Here is a 23,250-nt window from a genome sequence, read left to right on the forward strand (position 1 = left end):
CTAAGTGACAGTGTGACATAGATATCAGAAGCTAATGCAGGTGAAGGACACTATTTTCATGTTTAACCTGCATGAAAAACTCCGTGATTGATTATAAACAGAAATAATTATTTAAATAATGTGTTTTTCAGTGTTCCACCCCTTTAAATAATTGTTTAGCGCATACAGTGGGGCAAAAAAGTATTTAGTCAGCCACCAATTGTGCAAGTTCTCCCACTTAAAATGATGACAGAGGTCAGTAATTTACATCATAGGTACACTTCAACTGTGAGAGACAGAATGTGAAAAAAAAATCCATGAATTCACATGGCAGGATTTTTAAAGAATTTATTTGTAAATCAGGGTGGAAAATAAGTATTTGGTCAATAACAAAAATTCAACTCAATACTTTGTAACATAACCTTTGTTGGCAATAAGAGGTCAAACGATTACTATAGGTCTTTACCAGGTTTGCACACACAGTAGCTGGTATTTTGGCCACATTCCTCCATGCAGATCTTCTCGAGAGCAGTGATGTTTTGGGGCTGTCGCCGAGCAACACGGATTTTCAACTCCCTCCACAGATTTTCTATGGGGTTGAGGTCTGGAGACTGGCTAGGCCACTCCAGGACTTTCAAATGCTTCTTACGGAGCCACTCCTTTGTTGCCCGGGTGGTGTGTTTGGGATCATTGTCGTGTTGGAAGACCCAGCCACGTTTCATCTTCAAAGCTCTCACTGATGGAAGGAGGTTTTGGCTCAGAATCTCACGATACATGGCCCCATTCATTCTGTCCTTAACACGGATCAGTCGTCCTGTCCCCTTAGCAGAAAAACAGCCCCAAAGCATGATGTTCCCACCCCCATGCTTCACAGTAGGTATGGTGTTCTTGGGATGCAACTCAGTATTCTTCCTCCAAACACGACGAGTTGAGTTTATACCAAAAAGTTCTACTTTGGTTTCATCTGACCACATGACATTCTCCCAATCCTCTGCTGTATCATCCATGTGCTCTCTGGCAAACTTCAGACGGGCCTGGACATGCACTGGCTTCAGCAGCGGAACACGTCTGGCACTGCAGGATTAGATTCCCTGCCGTTGTAGTGTGTTACTGATGGTGACCTTTGTTACTGTGGTCCCAGCTCTCTGCAGGTCATTCACCAGGTCCCCCCGTGTGGTTCTGGGGTTCTTGCTCACCGTTCTCATGATCATTTTGACCCCACGGGATGAGATCTTGCGTGGAGCCCCAGATCGAGGGGGATTATCAGTGGTCTTGTATGTCTTCCATTTTCTGATAATTGCTCCCACAGTTGATTTTTTCACACCAAGCTGCTTGCCTATTGTAGATTCACTCTTCCCAGTCTGGTGCAGGTCTACAATTATTTTCCTGGTGCCCTTCGAAAGCTCTTTGGTCTTGGCCATAGTGGAGTTTGGAGTCTGACTGTTTGAGGCTGTGGACAGGTGTCTTTTATACAGATGAGTTCAAACAGGTGCCATTAATACAGGTAACGAGTGGAGAACAGAAAAGCTTCTTAAAGAAGACGTTACAGGTCTGAGAGACCCAGATATTTTCCTTGTTTGAAGTGACCAAATACTTATTTTCCACCCTGATTTACAAATAAATTCTTTAAAAATCCTGCCATGTGAATTCATGGATTTTTTTTTCCACATTCTGTCTCTCACAGTTGAAGTGTACCTATGATGTAAATTACTGACCTCTGTCATCATTTTAAGTGGGAGAACTTTCACAATCGGTGGCTGGCTAAATACTTTTTTGCCCCACTGTATGTCAAATTAGCATGTTTTATTATCTAAAATGAAATATTCTGCAAAGGGGGAATAAAAGGGAACAAGGGGACAGGAAAACAAAAATATTTTATTCAGAAGAAGAAGAAGAGAAACAAGAAGATGACAAAGAAGACAAAGAAGAAGAAGAAGAAGAAGAAGAAGAAGAAGAAGAAGAAAATGTTTAGAGCGTCTTTCTAAATAAAAATTACAAGGCACTTCATGAGAATTATAAATTCAAAAAATATGAAAGACCAAAAAAAAAAATCAACACATTTTAAATGATAAAATAAAACCGAAGATAAAAACAAACAACAAAGTCCAAAAATATACAGAAATAATAGAAACACTAGCATGAAAAGAAGCTAGTGAACAAGCAGAGAGTGATCAGGATTTCACAATGAGGTCAGCCTGACAAGATGAGTCGTTAGCTCATTAGTCCTGAAGAACATAAAATCCGTTTCTCTGAACTGAGTCCATTCAGAAATCTGTCTACAGCGGGCAGGACAGGACTTATTTATGACATTTACACAGAGACCCACAACAAAAGGACTGAAAACTACAACATATTTCTGCTCTTCTGCTCATCTGCCTCGTGATGAGCTCAGTTCTAACCTGACCCCAACAGATAAACCCACATCATTTAAACCAGATTAGCAGAGATTCGTTCTAGAAGCAGAGTTGAATGTCCCTGTGTGACTGCTCAGAGGAGTCTAACCTAGTGCTTGTTACCTGCTCCCCCAGCTTCCTCCTTCGGCTGGGCTGTACAGGCTGCCTGGATTACTTCACTGCACAAGGTCTAACCAACATGTACCAGATTGAGAACTTTAACATGGAGGTGAGCCCTTGCCTATCCAACTCGAGTCATATGATGGGTTAGAGAGAAGAGTGGCTCCCCCTGCGAATACTAACGCTCCCCTGTGTAATGACCATTAGGACCTGTCCAGGCTGAAGATCCCAGCTGAGTTCCAGCATATCATCTGGAAGGGGATCATGGAGCACCGACAGGCCATGGACTTTTCCCCTCCTCCGCACATAGTGCGCACCACCAGTGGAGCCTCCACCGTGAGCATGGGCTCCTCGGAGGCCCGGGGTGAGCGCGTCATAGACGCCGTGCGCTTCACCCTGCGCCAGACCATCTCCTTCCCACCACGTGATGAGTGGTCTGACTTCTCCTTCGACCTGGACTCTCGCCGCAACAAACAGCAGCGCATCAAAGAGGAGGGAGAGTGACGCGGCCTCAGGCCAACTCCCCACGTTCCCAATTCTCATTTCACACTGGAACTTTTCATCCCTTGTGCAACGGCTCCTGACAACAACACTGTACATTATTTAGCCAAACTGCACTTTTTTTTTTTTTTTTTTTTTTTGCTCTGGTTTATGAATCTCAGAGTGTCACGTTGTTTAGCAGAGGTGCATTTTACAATCTTTTAATTTCTTGAGAGCACTTAAGAAATGACGAGTATTTCAATGTTGTTGCCGGGTGTTTTATGCATCATTTCCAAACAGCAAACCTGTATGTGAGGGCTTGTCTGGGTTTTTGTTTCTGCTGCAGACCGTTACAAATGTACTCCTGGTCCTGTTGCTCACCGTCGTGACGAAATAGTCGAGTACACTGGCTTTTGCATTCGTGGCAGAAGTTTGTTGATTGTAAACATTTCACAGATTTTCTTTGAAGTATTATGTCCTGCTGTAGCTTTTATATTTTTCATTTTTAGTGTGCGTGCGTGCAGGTGTGTGTGCGTGTGTTTAAAAGAAAAATGGTCATTCATTTGATGTAGCCACATATAGGCCTAATGCTCTTGACCCAGTGTTTACTGTTACATGCTCCTATGACTGATGTGTAGGCCATCATTTCTTTCAAACTATGATTTGATATTTCCTTGTATTTGTATAAATTTGTATAGCATCCATAAAGGTACCTGGTATGAACAGGACTGACACAGTTCAGTTCAGTGTTTTGTACATATTTTGCATTTTATCAAGGGTATTTTGTCATGAATTTGAAATAAATATCAATACTTGCATTTACTGCATGACAATATTCGTTTGTGTCAAATTATTTCCTATTTAAGTGGAAAAAAGTTCTGTTTGGATTTCAGAAGTTCAGAAACTGTAATGGTGAAGGCTTTTTTACGATCACTACACACAAAGGTGTTGGTTATGAGGCAGGACAGGGACTTTAAATGGTTTAGCAGTAAAAAGTGCAACGAGTGAGAATTATAAAAAACACTTTAGAGACAAAAACACAGGATGAAAACATAGTGGGGAAGCATGTTGGGGGCTGCATACCAGTATGAAGGAATGCTGTTGTACTTCGCTGTTAAAGTGTTCCTGAGATGAGTTTTACAGCCATGAATTTTTGTTTTTGTTAAAGAAATGATCAGATTTATGCATTTGTCCTGAAGCTTAGTTTAACATGAGCTGATGAGATTATCGTGAGTGGTGATGTTAGTTTTACGTGAATGCATCGTTTCACCAGTATTACATCACTATAGTCTACCCCAGCCAGGTATCACGGGCACACCTGTTGGCATGGATGCCTCACTCGTAGAGAAGTGACATCAGCATGTCCGTCACATTGTGAAGGGCGGCGTCACTCTGGAAATGTAAATGCAAGAGAAACTGAGTTTTGGGGATATGGTGATTCACGGTTAACTCGTTTGAATCGATTTCTTTCTACTACGTTCATTTTAGCATTTCTTGTGAGACCTTACAGATAAAGCTCAATAGGATGTTATCTCCACCATTAAACACCAATTTAAATCACCTTTTAACCCTGAAAATATACATGAAAAATGTTTTTATTTGGAATGGCTTATAATTACACACAGTTATGGATTTAGTAATGAGATTACTTTTATTACCATCATTTTATTATTGTTGCTTTTGAATATGAGTTACAACATTTAACATCCCATGAGATCAACAGTTTTTTTTCTGTATCAGGACTTCTCTTGTTAATTATGGGATTTTCTCATATGAAGTCTTATGCTGAGTCCATCGGCAGGACATCAGTATAAAGGCACGCTGCTTCAGCCGCTGTCTGTCTAGATGTCTATGCTAAAGTCCACCTGCTTGTCTAGGTGAACTATTAAATCACTGAAAATTGTTTCATCAGTGCTATCAGAGCATCTAAAAGGCTTGAATGAGGCGTCTACTCTTATTTAATGTCTATAGTGTTGTCCTCAAACCAGGACCTCCCTCTTCCACGCTGGACGTCCTAGTAAAATAAACCACATTTAGCCAAGACAAGTGTCTTCCTTCTACCCGTGTTGCGCTGGAGCACCTACTGACACACTGAGCTATTTACAGAAAAGACCAACTGAAGTGTGGGCACACACATCGTTCAGGCAGAAAACACCAGTTCATTTAGGTTATATACATGTTCAGAAAAATAGTCTCCTGCTTTTGGTTTCATACAGAATGTTTATACAATTTTACAGGCTGAGGGGAAACTGGGAGTCTAATGTATTCCCATCTCAAACCCAGCATTACTCGACCTCAGCCACATTAGCCACCTCCACCTCCATGGCCTGAAGCACCTCAGGCGTTTCCTCTGGCTTTCCCACGGAGAGGGCCTGCTGAGCGAGGACATAGTTCACAACCTGCATGATGCCCTGATCGGACAGCGTAGCCACAGACCCATCAGTCACAGCCTGGACAGCCTGAACGGTCTCCACCGTCTCCTCCGTGATCAGCACCGTCTCCAGCTCGTCTGTGGCCGGCTGCTGGGCGGGCCTGAGCTCGGGGGGCAGGTCGGATGCCAGGATGCTGACTGCGTGCTCCACCTGGGTGCCCTGATTATGAAACTGGAGGGTGTCCTTCTCCAGCATGATTTTTCCAGGCAGGCTGTCTACGTGGTATTTGGCCATGTGCTTACGCAGAGAGCGAGCATCGATGTGTGCATCCTGGCACATGGGACACACGTACGGACGTTCTCCTGTGTGAGTTCGGACATGTCGTTTGAGAGAGCGGGCGTCAGCCCAGGCGACGCCACAGGTCAGACACTCAAACGGCTTCACTCCTGGAGAGAAGAGAGAGAATCAGCATGTTAAAGTCAGACAATTGAGCCGTTTACATCACAACAACGGATAAAAAAAGACCTGCAAACATTCATCAGTGAGTGAGCTCACCCTGGTGGTTGTTGATGTGGCGCCGGAACTCTCTGAGCTGAGTGAACTTCCTGCCACACTGCAGACATTCTCTCTCCAGGTTCTGCTTCACTCGGCCCTTCTTACCATGCGTTGCTTTCTTCACGTGCCTCCTGAACAGAGCCTTCTCAAAGAACTCCTTCCCACACACATTACACCTGAAGAAACACACACACACACTTAGCCACACTAACGCCTGATGAACCTGCAGTGACTAAATTGGGGACTTACAGACCCATTTTTTTTGTAATTTACCCATTGCAATTTAATATAATTTGTATTTTGATTGTGGCCCAAACAACAAAAAATAACATTTTTGAGATATTCCACTTTGAAAGAATATTTCATCTTTCCGTCCACAAAGCTCAGATCCAGAATAGACAGTGAGAAAGCGAGAGCGAGAGATTTTTATTCGGTCAACAACAACAATTTATCAATTTTACATAAAAGTAATCAAGCAACCAAAAAAGGAATAGGTTGAAGCCTAGTGGCTTATAATTAGTTTATCCTTAACTCCCACAGAGATAATCAAATCCTTAACCAAGAGAAAACAAAAAAACATTTTTAAAAAGTAGGCTGAGGGGAAACTGGGAGTCTACATATATGTATGTATGTGTACATACATATATATGCATATATATATATATGTATATATATATGCATATATATATATGCATATATATATACATATATGCATACATACATACATACATACAGATATACATATACATACATATATATATATACATACATATATACATACATACATACATATATACATATATATATATATATATATACACACACACATATATACACACATATATATACATATTTATTTATTTTTTATTTTATTTTATACACAGTATAATTGATTTGCACGTATATGATTCCAGTATTTCATTTTTAATTAGTTTTTTGAAAGTAAATATCGTTTTCGCATCCTTGATTACATTACCTAGCTTATTCCATATTTTAACTCCATATATAGAGACACAGCGCTCCTTTATAATTATTCTATGCTTAGGTATTGTAAATTATTCATGTCCTTTTACTTCATATTTACTCTGTCTTTTTATAAATTTTCTAAGTAAATTTTTAGGAAGGGTTTTTTGTTTGTGTTGAGGTTCCACCCTCATGAGGAAATTACTGTGCAGTGATTTTCTCTAAAAGACTGTATTAAATTGCTTTGAAAAGCATCTTTAAGCATCAGCGCCAAGAGACACTTCATTTCCCATGATGATTTGCACACGGAAGCAGTGTGATGACGTCACCAAAGCGGAGCCGAGAGCACGAGTTCTGCGCATGTGCGAGTTTTCCCGCTTGCTTCTGTAGTGGCCGGTCATGCACAGAGCAGATATTTGCTCTCCGCAACATTATCGAACAGAAAATAGAGTTCCAACAGCGGCTTTCAATCAATTTCATCGACTTCACAAAGGCCTTCGACAGCATACACCGTGAAACACTATGGGATATTGCTCGAGTATACGGCATCCCGGAACGGTACATCGGTTTGTTCCGCAGCCTGTACCACAACTCTCGCTGCTGCGTACGCACAGAAAACGGCTTGACGGAATACTTCGTGATCGAAACGGGAGTCAGACAAGGTTGCATCCTGTCGCCGCTCCTGTTCCTCCTCGTTATGGACTTCACTATGCGACGGACGCTTGATAAAGGCGACCCTGGCATCCAATGGGGCAACACGAAGCTAGCGGATCTTGATTTTGCGGACGACATCGCACTACTCGCACCTACACAACGTGGCCTTGTAGAACTCACAACGACCTTGGAACATGAAGCCGGGAAAGCCGGGCTGAGGATCAGTGCTGCGAAGAGCAAAGTGATGCGAGTGGGCTATGCCGGTGCACACACAGTGGTTCAGATCAGCCACCAACAACGGCTTGAAGAGGTAAATGAATTCACCTACTTGGGAAGCATAGTCACATCAGATGGTGGCACGGACCGCGACGTCACATGTCGCATTGGAAAGGCAGCGGCAGTGTTCCGGCGGCTACAGCCAGTCTGGGCGTCTGGGTCAATCGGGCTACAAACAAAAATCCGCCTATTCAACACGATCGTCATTCCAACCGCCATATACGGGAGCGAGACATGGAGGTCGACAGCGGCCATCACACAGCGCCTCAATGCGTTCCAACAACGATGCCTCAGGCGCATCCTTCACATTTCCTACCTCGACCACATCACGAATGAAGCGATCCACCACCAAACAGGAACACGCCAACTCGCTGAGGTCGTTGCAGAGCGACGGTTTCGGTTTGGGGGCCATGTGCTACGAATGGCTCAAACACGCATACCAAAAGTGGCCATGCTGTGGACCCCAGGACGCGGAAAACGGAAACAAGGACGGCCAAAAATCACATGGCGCAGAACTTTTATCGAAGACCTACGTGCCGTGAACCTGTCATGGGATGAAGCCGAGGCCGTCGCGGCCGACAGAGCTCACTGGCGATTACTTTGCGCCCAATGCGCCAGTAGGCACCGGAGGAACTAAGTCTAAGTCTAAGTCTTTTGTTTGTGTTGAGGTTCCACCCTCATGAGGAAATTACTGTGCAGTGATTTTCTCTAAAAGACTGTGCTAAATTGCTTTGAAAAGCATCTTTAAGCATCAGCGCCAAGAGACACTTCATTTCCCATGATGATTTGCACACGGAAGCAGTGTGATGACGTCACCAAAGTGGAGCCGAGAGAACGAGTTCTGCGCATGTGCGAGTTTTCCCGCCAGCCGGAAAAGCTATAAATTATAGCGAAGCGAAGTCGTTCTTTGTCTTTTGCCCAGAGTCGACTGGCTTGAAGAAGTTTTGCTGCGGCCGCTCCGATCAACACGAGCACGCGGGAGGTCTAAGTGCTGAAGTGGAGCGAGCACGGAACCGCTGAAAAGCCAAGCCACACAAGCCCATCAGGTCTGCTCTCCTGTTGCTGATCTCCAGCCAATGTGTGAGGAAACGTTCGCTGCTACGATCCAGTTTGTGTGAGGACAGAACCTGGCTGGAAAACAGCGGAGGACCATCAAACCGACGGAGAATGCTGGAAAACAGCGGAGGACCATCAAACCGACGGAGAACGCCGATCAAATCAACGGAGAACCATCAGATCAAACAGTGGGGGACGCCTCGCTGTTCTGGTGATAAGAGTTATTCCTCTCCCTTCTCTCTCTCTCCTTCTCTCGTTCTTCTTATAGTTCAGAATAAGCAATAAAACCACGCTATTGCTTAAAAGTAGCTTCGTGTTTCTCTTTTTCGTACCAAAATACGTCATCGGGAGTATTCCAAGAGTACGCCATTTCATTGGTCATAGTTTAATATCTTAAAATGGTTTCTGCTGTGGCCAAGCTGTTTAACCTATCAGATATTAATTTATGATTAATCTTTGGTGAAGCTTCATGATCCTTTTGAAATGTTTTGAGTGATTTAAGGTTAAGTTACTCTGATTATAAGCACTTCGGAAGTTAAAGTGCAAGTTGCCACCCACACTCAAACACACCTTCAGCCAGACAAAAGGGGTCAGACATCTTGTATTCAAGACTTCATTTGAACACACACACACACACACACACACACACACACACACACACACACACACACACACACACACACACACACACACACACACACACACACACACACACACACACACACACACACACACACACACACACACACACACACACACACACACACACACACCTTGAACACCATTTTGATTACCACACCCTCAATTATATCACATTATTATTATTATTATTCATTATTTCATTGTTTATTCATTTGATAAATAGGATAGTTAATAAATGTTGTAAAATTCAATCCAGTTTGTGTCAAGCGACTTTGTGTCGGCTGAAAATTTCTGCTCCTAAACGATTCCACGAACTTCAGACAGATTGATAAAGTTTTGGATTCATTTCCCTTTCTAATTAGAATGGGATGGTGCCCCGTAGATATCTTTGATATCCAAATTAATTAATAAATCGATAAATATTTCCATATTTACGAATTTATTGAAGAATCCAAAAAGTAAGTAAAAGCTTACTAATTATTCGTTCACCTAATAACACCCAACATTTGCATTATACATAAATTTAGAAATACTGTCGTCCACTAAGTCATAGAATTTTAATGGTTTTGTTTTTATGAATAACGGGTTAGATGGATCTCTGTAATTACTCCTCGTAATGATTCTTATTGCTTTTTTGCAATATATAGATAGAATTTGTATAAGTTTTATATGTTGTACTCCAAATTTCTATACAATAGTTCAAATATGGTGCAATAAGTGAATTATATAATAAATATAGGGAGTTATCATCCAGTGACCATTTTACTCTATGTAACAATGCAATTGTTTTAGCTATTTTAGTTTTCACATTGTTTATATGTGGCTTCCAAGATACATTTTCACCGATAATAACTCCCAAAAATTTTACTTATTTTACTCTTGTAATATTAATATCATCAATATTTAACAGACTTGTATCATTTGAGTTACTTTTACTAAATATCATGAAACATGACTTATCAGTGTTTAAAGGGACTTTACGGAGTTTTGAATTTTTATGCTCGCGATTGCCCCCTCAGGCCAAAAGCGTAACGGCAGCTTCAGTAGGAGGCTCGTGCACGAGGCGCGCATGCTGTACGTGCACACTCCTTAACGAAAATAACAGCTGAGACAGTCCCTTGTGTGTGTGTGTGTGTGTGGCCCGGAGGACAGAGGACAGGAGAACGTGTGGCTAATTAATTAAATAATGTGGTTCTGTAGCTTTCTCTTCAGCACAGCCGACAAAGGTTTATGATGGGTCAGTCCTCCTGCATGCTCAGATCATTCCCTTCCCTTGCTTGAAAAATTGTTCCAAAATGAAAGTTGAACCTACATCTTTTTATCTGTCAATTCAATGCCGTTCGGCGAGTCTCAAATAAAAATTTGGGCATCTTACTGTAAAAAAATGATCATTAATGTAAAAAATAAACTCTAAAACAACTATGTCACATCCAGAATCAAACCCAGGTCTTCTGCACGAAAGCACAAAGTCTTACTAGGCAAGCTAAAGCGCCAGTGGCGTCTTTCTGTATCTGTAACATTTATATCCTTAATGACAGCTGAAACAACGTTCAAAGAACGGTTCGGAGGGCTATGAACGCGCATGAAGCAGCCTGCTCGACCCGAGCAGCTCTCTTTTTCTGTGATTTTACAGAAAAACAGGCAATCACAGTAAAAATGCCAGGGCTCATTCTACAGGACCAGGGCATTGCAGGAGAATGTATGAAGAAATTTATTATTTCTATACATGTTTTGGCTGTCAAACTTCCATAATGCCCCTTTAATGAGAGTTTATATCCATCAAGCCATAATTTTATTTTTTTCATCTCAGTTTGTACTGTTTCTATCATCTGTTTGATATTATCTCCTGCATAATAAAAGGTAGTGTCCTCTGCAAATAGAATAATTTTAATATATTTGATATAGAGGCAATATAATTTATATAAATAATAGTTTTGGACCCAGTACTGACCCTTGTGGTACCCCACAAGTAATATCACGTAGATTTGATTTAATGCATGTATTTGTACGTATTGTTTCCTATCAACCCTTTAACCCTTTGTATTCGAGTGGCCCTAATACATCTCCTCCCTACTGTAATAGCAGTTACAAAATAATTCTACTCCGTTTATGTTCCGATAATCTGTACCTGGAATCTACCCCCACTTCACACTGGAAGCATCAGCGGCGCGGAACATCACTGCTTCACACTAGAATCCATTGTAGTCTTTGGGGGTGATTCAAACTAGCTGTGACATGGAAATTTTCAGGCACGTCCCTGAAGCTGCTCGTTTTGGCCCTAAAGATAGGATCAGATTCAATTTTCCCTGCGTGCTGCTCCTGGGACACGTCAATTTCCGCAGTTAACGGACAGGGCTAGACAGGAAATCATATGTTTCGGTGTAAAACCTCTAGTAATTTTCTTTTTTTTTTTCCGTGTCATGTCTTGTTGTGAAGTAAACAGAATTGATGTCTGAATGCTGGTGACAAGCCTTACAAATTTACTCTCAGGTGGAGCATCAAAGCTTCTTTAATGTCACGCCTGATAAAAAAAGACAAGGGATACAACCATCACCGGTTCCCAGAGTTAGCCCCTTTCTGCTGGGGTGCTGATGAGCAGGCTCCCCCGCCCAGCGCCGGGCAAAACATCCCACCACCCAAGACCCCAACCAGACGACCAACTCCCCCTCCTAGCCTCCAGCCCTGGAAAGCCAAGCGACAACAGAGGTGTGCCAAGACCCCTAGTCTCCCTCCACCTGCTCCGATACAGTGTAAGTGTGTTGATGAGGTGTATTCCATGGCTGTGGTGAGCTGGCAGTGTGGGCATCGTCTGGCCCATGCCAGCTGATGCCACCACACCACCCCACTTCCCCCCACAGCTCTCTGTGTCTAAGTGCAGTTTCAAATTGGAAGTGGGCACCGGCCCTCGGGATGAGGCTCAAAGATCCCCTTGCCAAATGCGTTGAGTGTGCTCACTCCCAAGGCCCTAAGTGTGTGTTTACGTGGAATGTCATTGGTGGAAGTGTTTAGGGTGCAAATAAAATTGGGGGGCAGGCTGCCAGGCATACATCTAGTAATTTTCCAAAATAAAAGACTGCTGCGACGATGCAATTTCAACTGCTTATTTACACCCCGGAATCATTCCAGAAGTGCAGCGGTGTGTTAGAGCTGAGGAAATTAACTAATGATCGATGCATCAAGACTCGAACATAAATGATAAGGAATCAGATTGATAACCAATGAATCAATTATGTAATATAGTTTGTTTTTAGAACTGCGGCTTAAAAATTTAATTCTAAAGCTGCATCAAAGACATTAAAAGCTAATATAGATATAGACCCATTATGGATTTTATTAACTAAATGAAAGGCAAGAATTGGACATGTCCTATAAGTTTTCAGTATCTTTGAAGATCCTGTTAGCATCTGCAGAGCTTGTTTCTCCCACAGCCTGAGATGTTGAATGTGGAAAGAGCTTTTCTTACTTTCTTCTCAAATAATTAAAATAGTCTTCCCTTTAACATGGTCTTAAGGACTGTTGTGACTGAAGAGCTTTAGAGGGAATGGCATGTTGTGGCTGACACATTTATGATTAAAATAATCTGATATCTGATATTGTCCATTCATTAATGAAAATAAACCCACATGAAATAATCGTGATGCATCAAAGTGTTTCCCCCAGGAAATTTTCCAGCTGTGGGGGTGGTGGTGGTGGGGGGGGGGAAATGACACATCTCACCTTTATGTTAATATTGTTTTATTTGATGCACTCCACTCTGAACTGCACCACTCCAGCAACTGCTGCATTTTAATAACTAGTATTAAAGGTGAATACACCAATATTTGCACAAGAATAATTTTTGTTTTAAAGTCTCAGTGACACAGTTTGCGGGGGGGGGGGGGGACTTGTCATTTAATTTTTCTTGGCGTCTGGAAAAACATCTCCTTCTGCCCCCTTTATTTTGGTCCAAGCTCATTACCGGGCTGGCCCTGTTAAACACCTTCTACACCCCTGCTTAGTAGACTTAATGAAGTATTTTTAAGCCAGTATAAAAATGACTGAAACACAAATTTACATATTTGGCATTATTGACCAATATTTTTGATTTAATGTATCTGTTAAGAACATCAAGATGCATTACAGTGAACATTATAATAAAGTACATGTTTCTAGTGCAGAGAGGAGACGACCCATCGAAGCACTGGTCTGATCTCATTTCAGAGAAAAGTAGAACCGTTCAGATGCTCCTAATAAATAAAATTACTAACATAAACTCAGGAATCTGTTTCATTGTTCTGGTGCTGAAAACATCACTAATGCGGATCAGATACACAGATGAATGCACCTCTTATTTATTATGTGGAAATTAGTGGGTGTGGTTTACATCAATACATTATTTTAAGTCTGAAATTGATATGGATTGATCAGAAGTTGTTTATTTATAAACTATTGTTTATTTGAAAACTATTTACAGAGCTGCCTCAGAACTGAGATTAAATATTTTTGATCACAATAGTAAAGAAACTATTACAGAACAAGCTTATCAATAAAATCAGAACATTAATATTTAAGTGCATGAATTAATACATCTGAACTCATGCAGTAGGAACTAGGAAATATGAAATACTAGAACCAGACACAACTTTTTATTTTATTTAAACTGATTTTTTCCTAACGTTGTTGGCATTTTCCCCACACAGTTAAATAAAATAATGTTGTGTGTGTGTGTGTGTGTGTGTGTGTGTGTGAGTGAGTGAGTGAGTGAGTGAGTGAGTGAGTGAGTGAGTGAGTGAGTGAGTGAGTGAGTGAGTGAGTGAGTGAGTGAGTGAGTGAGTGAGAGAGAGAGAGAGAGAGAGAGAGAGAGAGAGAGAGACAGACAGACAGACAGACAGACAGAGAGACAGACAGAGAGACAGAGACAGAGAGAGAGAGATGGGGGAGTTAAAATAATTTTTAAAAACCCGACCGGAGTGGAGGCGGTGACCGACGCGTGCCGTTTTCAGCTCCGTCTTGTCAAATGCGTCACGTACGTTACGAAAAAAGTTACTTTAAATATTCAACTGAAAAAGAGGAGAGCTGAAGAAAACCTAGGGATTACCGAAGAAACGTGAGCGACAGTGAAGCAATCACAGAGAGATCTGTTACTGTCTGTGTGTGTGTGTGTGTGGCGGATCAGAGTTTTGTGTGTAGGGAGGGGCGGGCGCTCCATGTGACTGGCCAATCACAGAGGGCGAAGGCAGTCAGTTACCCAATGAGGATTTTTCTTGAGCACGATTACAGATATTTACGAGTTTTACTCGTTTCATGCTCGTACTCGTCAAAAATGCTTCATCCACGGCTCATCTCTAGCTGTAACCAACCTGCCCTGCCTGCTCCTCCTTGCTGCATGCCGGCTGTGATAACAAGCAACAACAGAGTAGTTCCCGCTGCTTCTTCGGGAAACAGCGCAAAGAATAAATAAACAAATAAATAATCTATAAAAGGGGAGCTTGCAGGCGTGGCGCTGGGCCACGGCTACGCCTATGTAAGGGAAACGCTGCATCATGATGCTGAACTGAATCGCTGACACAATCATATTTGAATCAAACTGGCAGACTAGTGAAGTTTCACAACTTTAGTTCATGTGCATACAAACACATTCAGAACAATGTCTAAGATGGGAAATACTTTTAAGGGTAGACTAAGTAGAAGGATCTTAAATCTGCAGCAGTAAAAGCAGCCGCTCAGCTAGGAGTGCTGCAACTCGTTTCCACAGTATTTAGTAATCAGGCGTCAGGCAAAAATGGTCATTTATACATTAACTGCATTAAAGGAACTTTTCAGTACCAACATATCTGAAAGGCAGCTTCTTCACAACGAATGACCTCTTTAATGTTTAGTTTGTTTGGACCGGACTTACTTGAAGGGCTCGGCCACACTGTGGGACTTGACGTGGGAGTACCAGTCCTTCTTCCAGCTGTAGCACTTCCCACACACCTGGCACTGGAACGGTTTCAGGCCCATGTGCTTGTTCATGTGCTGCTGGAGATCCTTGGCTTCATAAAAACTTTTATCACAGCTGTGGGAGACAAGAAGCAGGAGGAGTCAGGTGTGTCGGAGCCCTCTCCACTCGTCTGCTAGGATGAGGAGCTACTCACTGAGAGCAGGTGAAGGGACGGACTTCAGGTTTGGGCTGGTGCTTCTTCAGGTGTTTGCTTAGAGCAGAAGCTCGATGGAAGGTTGCTCCACACGTGTTGCACAGGTACTTTGATTCACCTGAAGATGTATCATTGAGAAAACTGAGTCTACGATGATCCATTCCTTAGGGATACAGAAACCCTGAAACCTTAAGTTGACCTTCGCTGACCTGTGTGGAGGCTGGTGTGCTCCTCCATGCTCCTCTTGCTCACAAACAGCTTCTTACAGAACTCACACTGGAACTGCTTGGTGACGTCGTGCAGCGCACGGTGCATCTTCAGGCTGTGTTTGTGTGCGAACGTCTTGCCGCACACCTTGCAGGAGTGAGGCCTCACACCGGTGTGGTTCAGCATGTGGATCCTCAGAGAGTACAGCTTCGGGAGAGTCTTCCCACAGATGTCACACACAAACTCTCTCCTGACCAGAGGCGACGTCCCGTCCAGGTCGCCCTCCTCTCTGCCCTCCGAGCCCTCTGCCATGTTTCTGGAGGTGGGCACTCGCTGGCGGCCCTGCTTCTTGTGTCGGGCCAGGTGGGCTTGAAGCGAAGCGGCGTACTGGAACTCTTTACTGCACAGCTGCAACAGCACAAGCATCACACTGAGAGAAGGAACGCTCAGAATGAGTGGATTATCAGAGGACCAACACTCACGCTGCACTTGTATCCGCGAGTCTTCTCGTGTTTCAGCGTGTGCATGATGAGAGAGTAGCGTCTCGGGAAGGACATGCCACACTCAGAGCATGTGTGTTCTCCATCTGTGGCGCTCCCTGATGGGGCCTGATCTGGCTTGACTCCACCTTCTGGCTCCGACTCCTTTACTGTGGCCTCCTCCGTGCCGAGCTCTCCTGCTGTTGTTTCCTCCACAGATATGTCCTCTGCTACAGACTCCGACACCAACTGTCCCTCCAGTCTGTCCTCTACTGGTCTCTTAGGAGGTCGGCCTCTTTTCCCATGCCGCAGGCCCACCTGAAAATAACACCTTCATTACCAGTTTGCTGATTTTTACACAAAACTCTTAAACTTTGAAGTTATTTGGTACCTTTGGTGTGGCGGGGTGTGGAGGAGATGGACTTTTCCCCTCCTCTTCTTCTTCCACCCCCATATGCAGACGAGCGTAGCCTCCCTCGACCATGGAGCGCTGCCGCAGTCTCCTTTTCCTTGGATCATCCGATGTTGCTTCCTGCTCATCAGCGTGGTCTTCAGATGCAGAGGCAGGCTCCTCTAGTGGCACGTACTCCTCCACCTCCACCTCCTTTTTTAGTTTGGGTGGACGGCCTCTTTTGCGCTTTACCGGTGCAGGTGCCGCTTCTACCTTCTGGACCTCCGTCGCGCCGTCCTGGTGTGTTGCCTTTACTGACTGCAGCGTGTCCTCAGAAGAGCTCGCCTTGTCAGGGTCCACACTGATGACAAACGCTTCGTTCTCAGTGACCTGCGGCTGCTCCATGGCCAAGCAGGCCGACACCACAGCAAGGGACTCGCTGGCTCCGGCCTGCCCGCTGTGGGTCACCACCGTCATCGTCTCATCCCCCAGCTCTTCGGCACAGCCAGAGATCAGAGTGACGGTCTCTCCAGGCTCAACCTGACCGCCGTGAGTGATCAGTGCGACGGCCTCGTTCTGCCCAGCCTCCCCATCATGCAATGCTCCGCCCCCCACAGCCTGAGTAACAACAGCCACTGGCTGCTGAATGAAGCCATCTTTGGATTGTGCAACAAAAGCCAAAGACTCTCCTGATACGGCAACGGCGCTGTGAGTGACCATCGTACTGCCATCTTCCTGAATAGTCACCATGAAGGTTTCAGGCTGCTCGAACGAGCCCTCGTCCTGCGCAGCAGCCGGCCCCGTGCCGGCGTCTCTCCTCTGGAACATCGCCAGCTTCTGCTCCTCCACCTGTTTGTGCACCGACTCGCATATCTCTAGCACTTCTGTCATCAGCAGGTGTCGGGCCAGGTTGGCGATGTCGGCCATGATGCAAAAGTTGAACGTGAGCATGGACGTGTACGCAAAGTCAAGCAGAGGGAGGAAGCTGGCTTTGGCAAAACCTGCAGAAGACGACAGCGATTAAACATGAGGCCTGGTGGAAAACAGTCAGAGCAGACGGCAAATCAGTCAGACGGCTCACCTGACAGGTCAACCACCGCTTCATGAGTGGTCACAGCACCTTTCTCAAAAAACAGTTCGTTGAAGTATTCGCTGCAGGCGGCCAGGACGGCCTTGTGAGCACGGTACTCCTCTCCCTCGATCAGCAGCGTGATGTCACAGAACTGGTTATCGAGACGCTGCTTGTTAAGTTTGCCCAACATGGTTTGGCTGTGTTTGGGCAGGAAGCGATTGACCTCCCCCTTACTGTCAACCTGAAAGCAGCACAAAGCAAACAACTCACCACTACCCAACGATGAGGGTCTAGCACTGCAGATGATTGGGTGAAGGGAGGAATTCTCTGAAATTCCAAGAAACTGTACATGTGAAATGTAAAAAAACTGGATACAAAAGTGAGATTTTCTAAGGAGCAGCTACTTACAAAGACCACTTCGTGCTTAGTCGTGCCCTTGGCCAACCTAGACTTCTGCAGAGAGGATAAATCTGTGCCAAAAAGGCTATCCTCTCCCTCATCTTCCTCCTCTTCATACTCCTCCTCATCCATCACGCCAGTCCAGGCCCTGCCCTTCCCCTGCCTGGACAACGGTCGAGGTCCAGAGCTGTCGTCAGCACCGCGTCTGCTCTGACAGTCCGAGCACTCTTTGATGTGGTCTTTCACGTTCTTCAGGATACCTACGTATCAACAAAACGGTACCAGTGACTCTGCTCTTACTCCAGACGATACGTGATGATGCTCAAGTGAGGAACTACTTTGAACCAACAAAATCCCTTTTAGCTTTTATCTTAAGGTACAGATGTCATTTCTGAAGCACCGGCACCCAGAGACGGCCAATAAAGACAGACAAACATGTTGGTTGGCCATCATTTACCATTTATGCATGGCATCAGATAATACCCCCTTAGTAGAGCCTATTTAAAAACGGGCACATCAGTGGGCAGCTCAGTGCTGCTGCCAAATTTTATTTTAATGTAAATTTATGTTCCTGAAAAAAAAAATCTGCTTGAATAAATTCTAGAAAAAATTTTCCTCAACTGACTTTTATTATTTACCCGATTTACATTTTAATACTTGATCAACGTTGGTTAAATTATTTATTCTAAATCCGAGCAGGGCGCAAAATCAAGATTGAACAGTTGGTTAAATTCAGAGTTGAAAAACTGATCCAGGTTAAGAAACTGTGTGCATCTTCTACTAGAATGTTTCACCTTTTTTTGTAATTTGTAATCGGTAATTTGAATTGCTTTTATTTTCTGATTTATTCACTTTATTTAACTTTGTACTGTTCCATGTTCAGCGCCTTGGGCTTCCTGACAGGGTTGCGGAAGGCGCTTTATAAATAAAGCTTTGATTTGATTTGATCCAGCCAAAAATAATGAAACGCACATATGGACCATCAGCTGACTATGTTTTCTAAATGTGGGCATTAGAAAAACCAACACTGGTGGAATGACCACCGCATTTATGAAGCCTGACACCAGCCTGGCCCGACACCTGCTGATGACAGACGTGCTAGCGACATGTGAGTTTGGCGTCTGCAGCTGATGCAAATTTCTGCAGCTACACTTAACTGGAACCAACAAGATAGAGCACATCAGTCCTATTTTAATGTCCCTGCACTGGCTTCCAGTTAAATACTGTGTGGTTTTCAAGATTTTGTGATATGCTTTTAAAGCTCTTAATGGTATGGCCCCTGCAGTTATTACTGAGCTCCTTTCCCCGTATAATTCAAATTCAATTCAATTCAAAGATACTTTATTAATCCCAGAGGGAAATTAGAGTTTCAGTACACACAATTCAGAGATCAGACATACATGGGCAAAGACACATGACAAGAATTGGTGACTGTGGTCATTCGCAACCCTGAGTCGCGCTACCTTAATAGAGATCAGAGGGTTTATATGAGGATTGGTTCAGGTGGAGGGAAAAAAGGCACTTCAGAGTTACTCTCCACAGGGAGGGCAGCTTTGCTATGCAAAAAACACCTCAGACAGAAATGCAACAGACTTCAGACATCACACAAAATAAGTCTCCACTTCATTTTTTTCGATAAGTAAAATTATATTTATGTATTTTAGGTCACTGCCGAGCTGAGCTTAGATTTTAACATGTACTGTTTAACCATGAAATTTAAATGTAATAGGGTAAAACCCAGTGCATTTAACATAATGCTGCACTTTAGAAAATGGGTTGAAATATAACATGTTGGTGGAGCTGGGTTCCCACTAACGGCTTGTGAAGCTCTCGGGAGACCGATGTTTTCCACCCGGTTCTCCCCTCCCCACAGCCCGGCGCATCTCTGTCTGATCGCGGCTTCTGTCTGCTGCGCGGGCTGCCGGCTTGTGGAGCTCTGGGATGGAAACCTTTCCACCCGGTTCTCCCCAGCAGCAGCTCTGCGCATCTCAGATTGCAGCGGCGCTTGTCTGCTGTGCGGCTGCCGGCTTGTGGAGGTCTCGGAGACCTCTGTGTTCCACCCGGTTTTACCCAGCGGTCAGCCCGGCGTATCTCTGACTCAGGAGCTCTGGTGTTGTGCACAGTTAACTCTGGTTGTAGCTAGGTTGCTACCTCCGTTAGCTTAGCTCCCACTTCCGTGTTAGCTTGTAGCTAGTTCGACCGGGTGTCGTCAGTTGATCCCAGCCTTACAGCCCCACCCTCAGCTCCACCTCTCTTCCCTTTTATGGAATTGTCTGGGCTTGACGGAACCTGTGGCACGGTCAAAATGGCGGTGGTGGCCACCTCCCATTTCTCCTCAAAAACGTGTTATTGGAGTCTATGGAAACCCATTGTCCATACATGTAAATGTCGATGGTGCCAACGCACGAATCTCAGCCAAAGTTCCAAGCTTACCACTCATCGACAATTATATGAGTCTGTGAATTCACAGCGCAGTGTAATCCATCCCTAAACTCGGGGAGAGCGCCAATATTCCTCGACAGCTCGTTAATTTTCCACTAAGCCAGGAAGCCTCATAGGCCAAAGAGCAGGAAGCCTGACACCAACACCACGGATATCCAGGCGTCTTCAGAATCCTCTACAGACAGCTGAGATAGGCAAATCAGGTTCCACTGTTAACACTCGATGTCTAAGATCAGCAAACCAATTATATTTAACTGTCCCTCTGTCTGCACGTGTTGGAAAAGGTGATTGGGCATTCGCTGTAACAGCCCCAAAACTTTGAAAAAAAAAATCATCCTACTTGGGTGGAAAAACTCCCTTCTACAGTGATTTTTAAGTAATTTGAAAAATACATCTATTTTCTTTAGCTTTTGCGTATCTTATTATAGTTTGATTGCTTTACTGTTGTTTTTACTGTTATTGTTGATTTTATTATTATTACTGCAGTTTAATTGGTCTTAATGTGCATTTTCTTAAACATTCACTTTGATCAATCTCTTTTTAATTCTGCTATAAAAATAAAGCTGATTAATTGCTGATAATAAGAGGAAGATACTTCAACCTTTGAGATCGTGTAATGTGTGCACTTTAATATATGTGTTTACTTTTAGTAAGGGAGTTTGAATCCTGGGGATGGATGGAGCTACGGTGACGCAGAGCTTTCAGAATTACCGATGCACACAACACTCAACCACCAGATGGCAGCAGCGAGCCGCTCTGTGGTGGACCGCTTCGTGATGTACGTTCTGTGTTTTCAGTCTCTGACCTGAAGCGGTGACCTCCTCACCTACCTTCATTTGGGTCTCGGTCTCTTACCTCTCCACCAGTACTTTTGGGAGATCACCTCCCAGGTGAGCGGCTGGTTAAGGTGCTCCCCTGTCTCCAAAATGTGCGCCTGGTTAATGAGTTCCTTCCTCCTGCTGTCACGCAGCACCACCTCCAGCTCCGTGAACTCATTCTGGCCCTTCTGTCGACGCTGGTAAAATAACGTTCCGTTTCGGACAACATAGCAGGCGGCTGCTTTGCGTATTTTTCTCTTGGTGTTACCGGGCGTCCCCGGTGCATATGGCTCCCGTTCATCCGTCAGATAGCGCATGATAGCCAGGTAGCTTTCCTCGCACGACATGTCTTCAGCTTTACCCGCGCTTTTTACGCTGAAATCTGCATTTATCTCGAAGAAGACTAACCTCTCGTGTTCTCAAGAGTGGAATACGAATTTTAAATGACAGTCATCGCAGAAGAGAAGAGCCGAAACTACATTTTGATTTGTTTTTAAAGGTGGAACTGCTGTTCGCAGCGTCAGGGTTTATCCGAGCAGACAAAATGGCTGCTGCACAACCGGAATTTGCGTTTGCCGAGCGGAAGTTTGTAGTAAACATTAACCACCGCAAGAGGGCGCGCAATGACCACTTTCTTTACCTCTTTGGCCCATTCTAAACAAATATGAAGTCTTTCACAGAATCCACAAAATAGTTATTTGGTTTTCTTTACCCAGATAAAGGAATTTTAATATTCCTGAAGTTAAAATAACGGTACAGCACGTGTGTGTTGTCTCACTTTAAAGTTTTTAACTTGTTAGCTTTCAGTATACCTGAGGTGCACCACTGTAGCCATATTTAGAAGTAATGTGCTGGAAGTTGTTTACTCTCTAGCTGGCTCTCCTACACAGTAGCCTACACTCTGGAGAAAGATGGGGGTGGGTGGTAACCCTGAATCAGCCCACCCCCCACCAATGTGCAAAAGTGCAAAAACTGCCATGTGTAAAATTATATGAGACAAATGAAGGCATTGTGTATTACACTATTGTACTTATTGTGGGTGGTAGTGCTAAATACACCGTGGCATGATTTATTCTGTAGTCTCTACTGCACAACAATATTACTGGCAGCATGTGGAAGAGAGACACAAATTTGATGATTGCGGTGTAGAACTGCCTCGTTGACTGAGGTTTAATTTCTTCAGCTGCCTTAGGAAGTTCATCCTCTGATGGGCCTTTTTATGATAGAGGTGATGGTGGGCTCCTACTTGAGGTCCTGGATGATGGTGGTGCCCTGGAAGCGACATGAGTCCACCATCGTGATGGGAGTGTCAGACCGGGTTATGAGGTGGAGTGACGCTGAGTGCTTCCTAAAGTCTACAGCAATCTCAGCTGTCTTCTGGGTGTTTAGCACCAGGTTGATGTGGCCGCACCAGGACACCAGCCGTTCGACCTCTTTTCTGTAGGCAGACTCATCCCCATGAGAGATGAGTTTGGTGACGATGGTGTCGTCTACAAACTTGATAAGCTTGACAGACTCGTGTTTGGAGGTGCAGCTGTTGGTGTACAGGGAGAAGAGCAGAGGGGAGAGAACACAGCCCTGAGGGGAACCGGTGCTAATGGTCTGCAGGTCCGAGACATTTTGATAATAAGTTTTGTGGTGCGTCCATGCGCCACACCAAAACATTAAGACAGAGTATTTTTAAAAGCACGCTTCCCACTTTTACCACTTGTTTAAAACTCAACATACCATACCAATTTATTTGTAACAGGGCATTTCAACACAGCGTGAGAGCTGACCAAGCGCCCTACAGAAGGCCATAATAGAACTATGAAAACAGTTCAATAAAAATGTTAA

At 44.0% G+C, this 23,250-nt stretch overlaps 2 protein-coding genes across 6 annotated transcripts in view; one reads left to right on the top strand and one right to left on the bottom strand.

The window, feature by feature from the left end:
* The window catches only part of tp63 (tumor protein p63), a 53,605-nt gene extending 49,798 nt beyond the window's left edge, over positions 1-3,807 (top strand). For 3 of the 5 annotated variants that reach the window (XM_054734587.2, XM_015976757.3, XM_015976758.3), the window contains 2 exons: positions 2,508-2,601; positions 2,700-3,807. In XM_054734587.2, coding sequence (XP_054590562.1) covers positions 2,508-2,601; positions 2,700-2,996 — 391 coding nt within the window. In that variant the 3' untranslated portion in view covers positions 2,997-3,807. Of the gene's footprint in view, positions 1-2,507 lie in introns of all 5 variants that reach the window. The other 2 variants (XM_054734588.2, XM_054734589.2) reach the window with 2 other exon arrangements.
* A 790-nt stretch (positions 3,808-4,597) lies between these two features.
* Positions 4,598-21,971, bottom strand: zbtb11 (zinc finger and BTB domain containing 11). The gene is made up of 10 exons (XM_015976755.3): positions 21,452-21,971; positions 18,164-18,414; positions 17,765-17,996; positions 16,684-17,684; positions 16,296-16,610; positions 15,816-16,221; positions 15,607-15,724; positions 15,369-15,527; positions 5,900-6,075; positions 4,598-5,790 (listed from the first exon to the last, which is right to left on the bottom strand). Exons 1-10 carry the CDS (start codon positions 21,759-21,761, stop codon positions 5,258-5,260), a joined length of 3,501 nt encoding a protein of 1,166 aa, XP_015832241.3. The 5' UTR covers positions 21,762-21,971; the 3' UTR covers positions 4,598-5,257.
* Positions 21,972-23,250: the final 1,279 nt, after the last annotated feature.

This window comes from Nothobranchius furzeri, chromosome 16 (genome assembly GCF_043380555.1).
Source record: "Nothobranchius furzeri strain GRZ-AD chromosome 16, NfurGRZ-RIMD1, whole genome shotgun sequence".
Taxonomy (NCBI): Eukaryota; Metazoa; Chordata; class Actinopteri; order Cyprinodontiformes; family Nothobranchiidae; genus Nothobranchius; species Nothobranchius furzeri.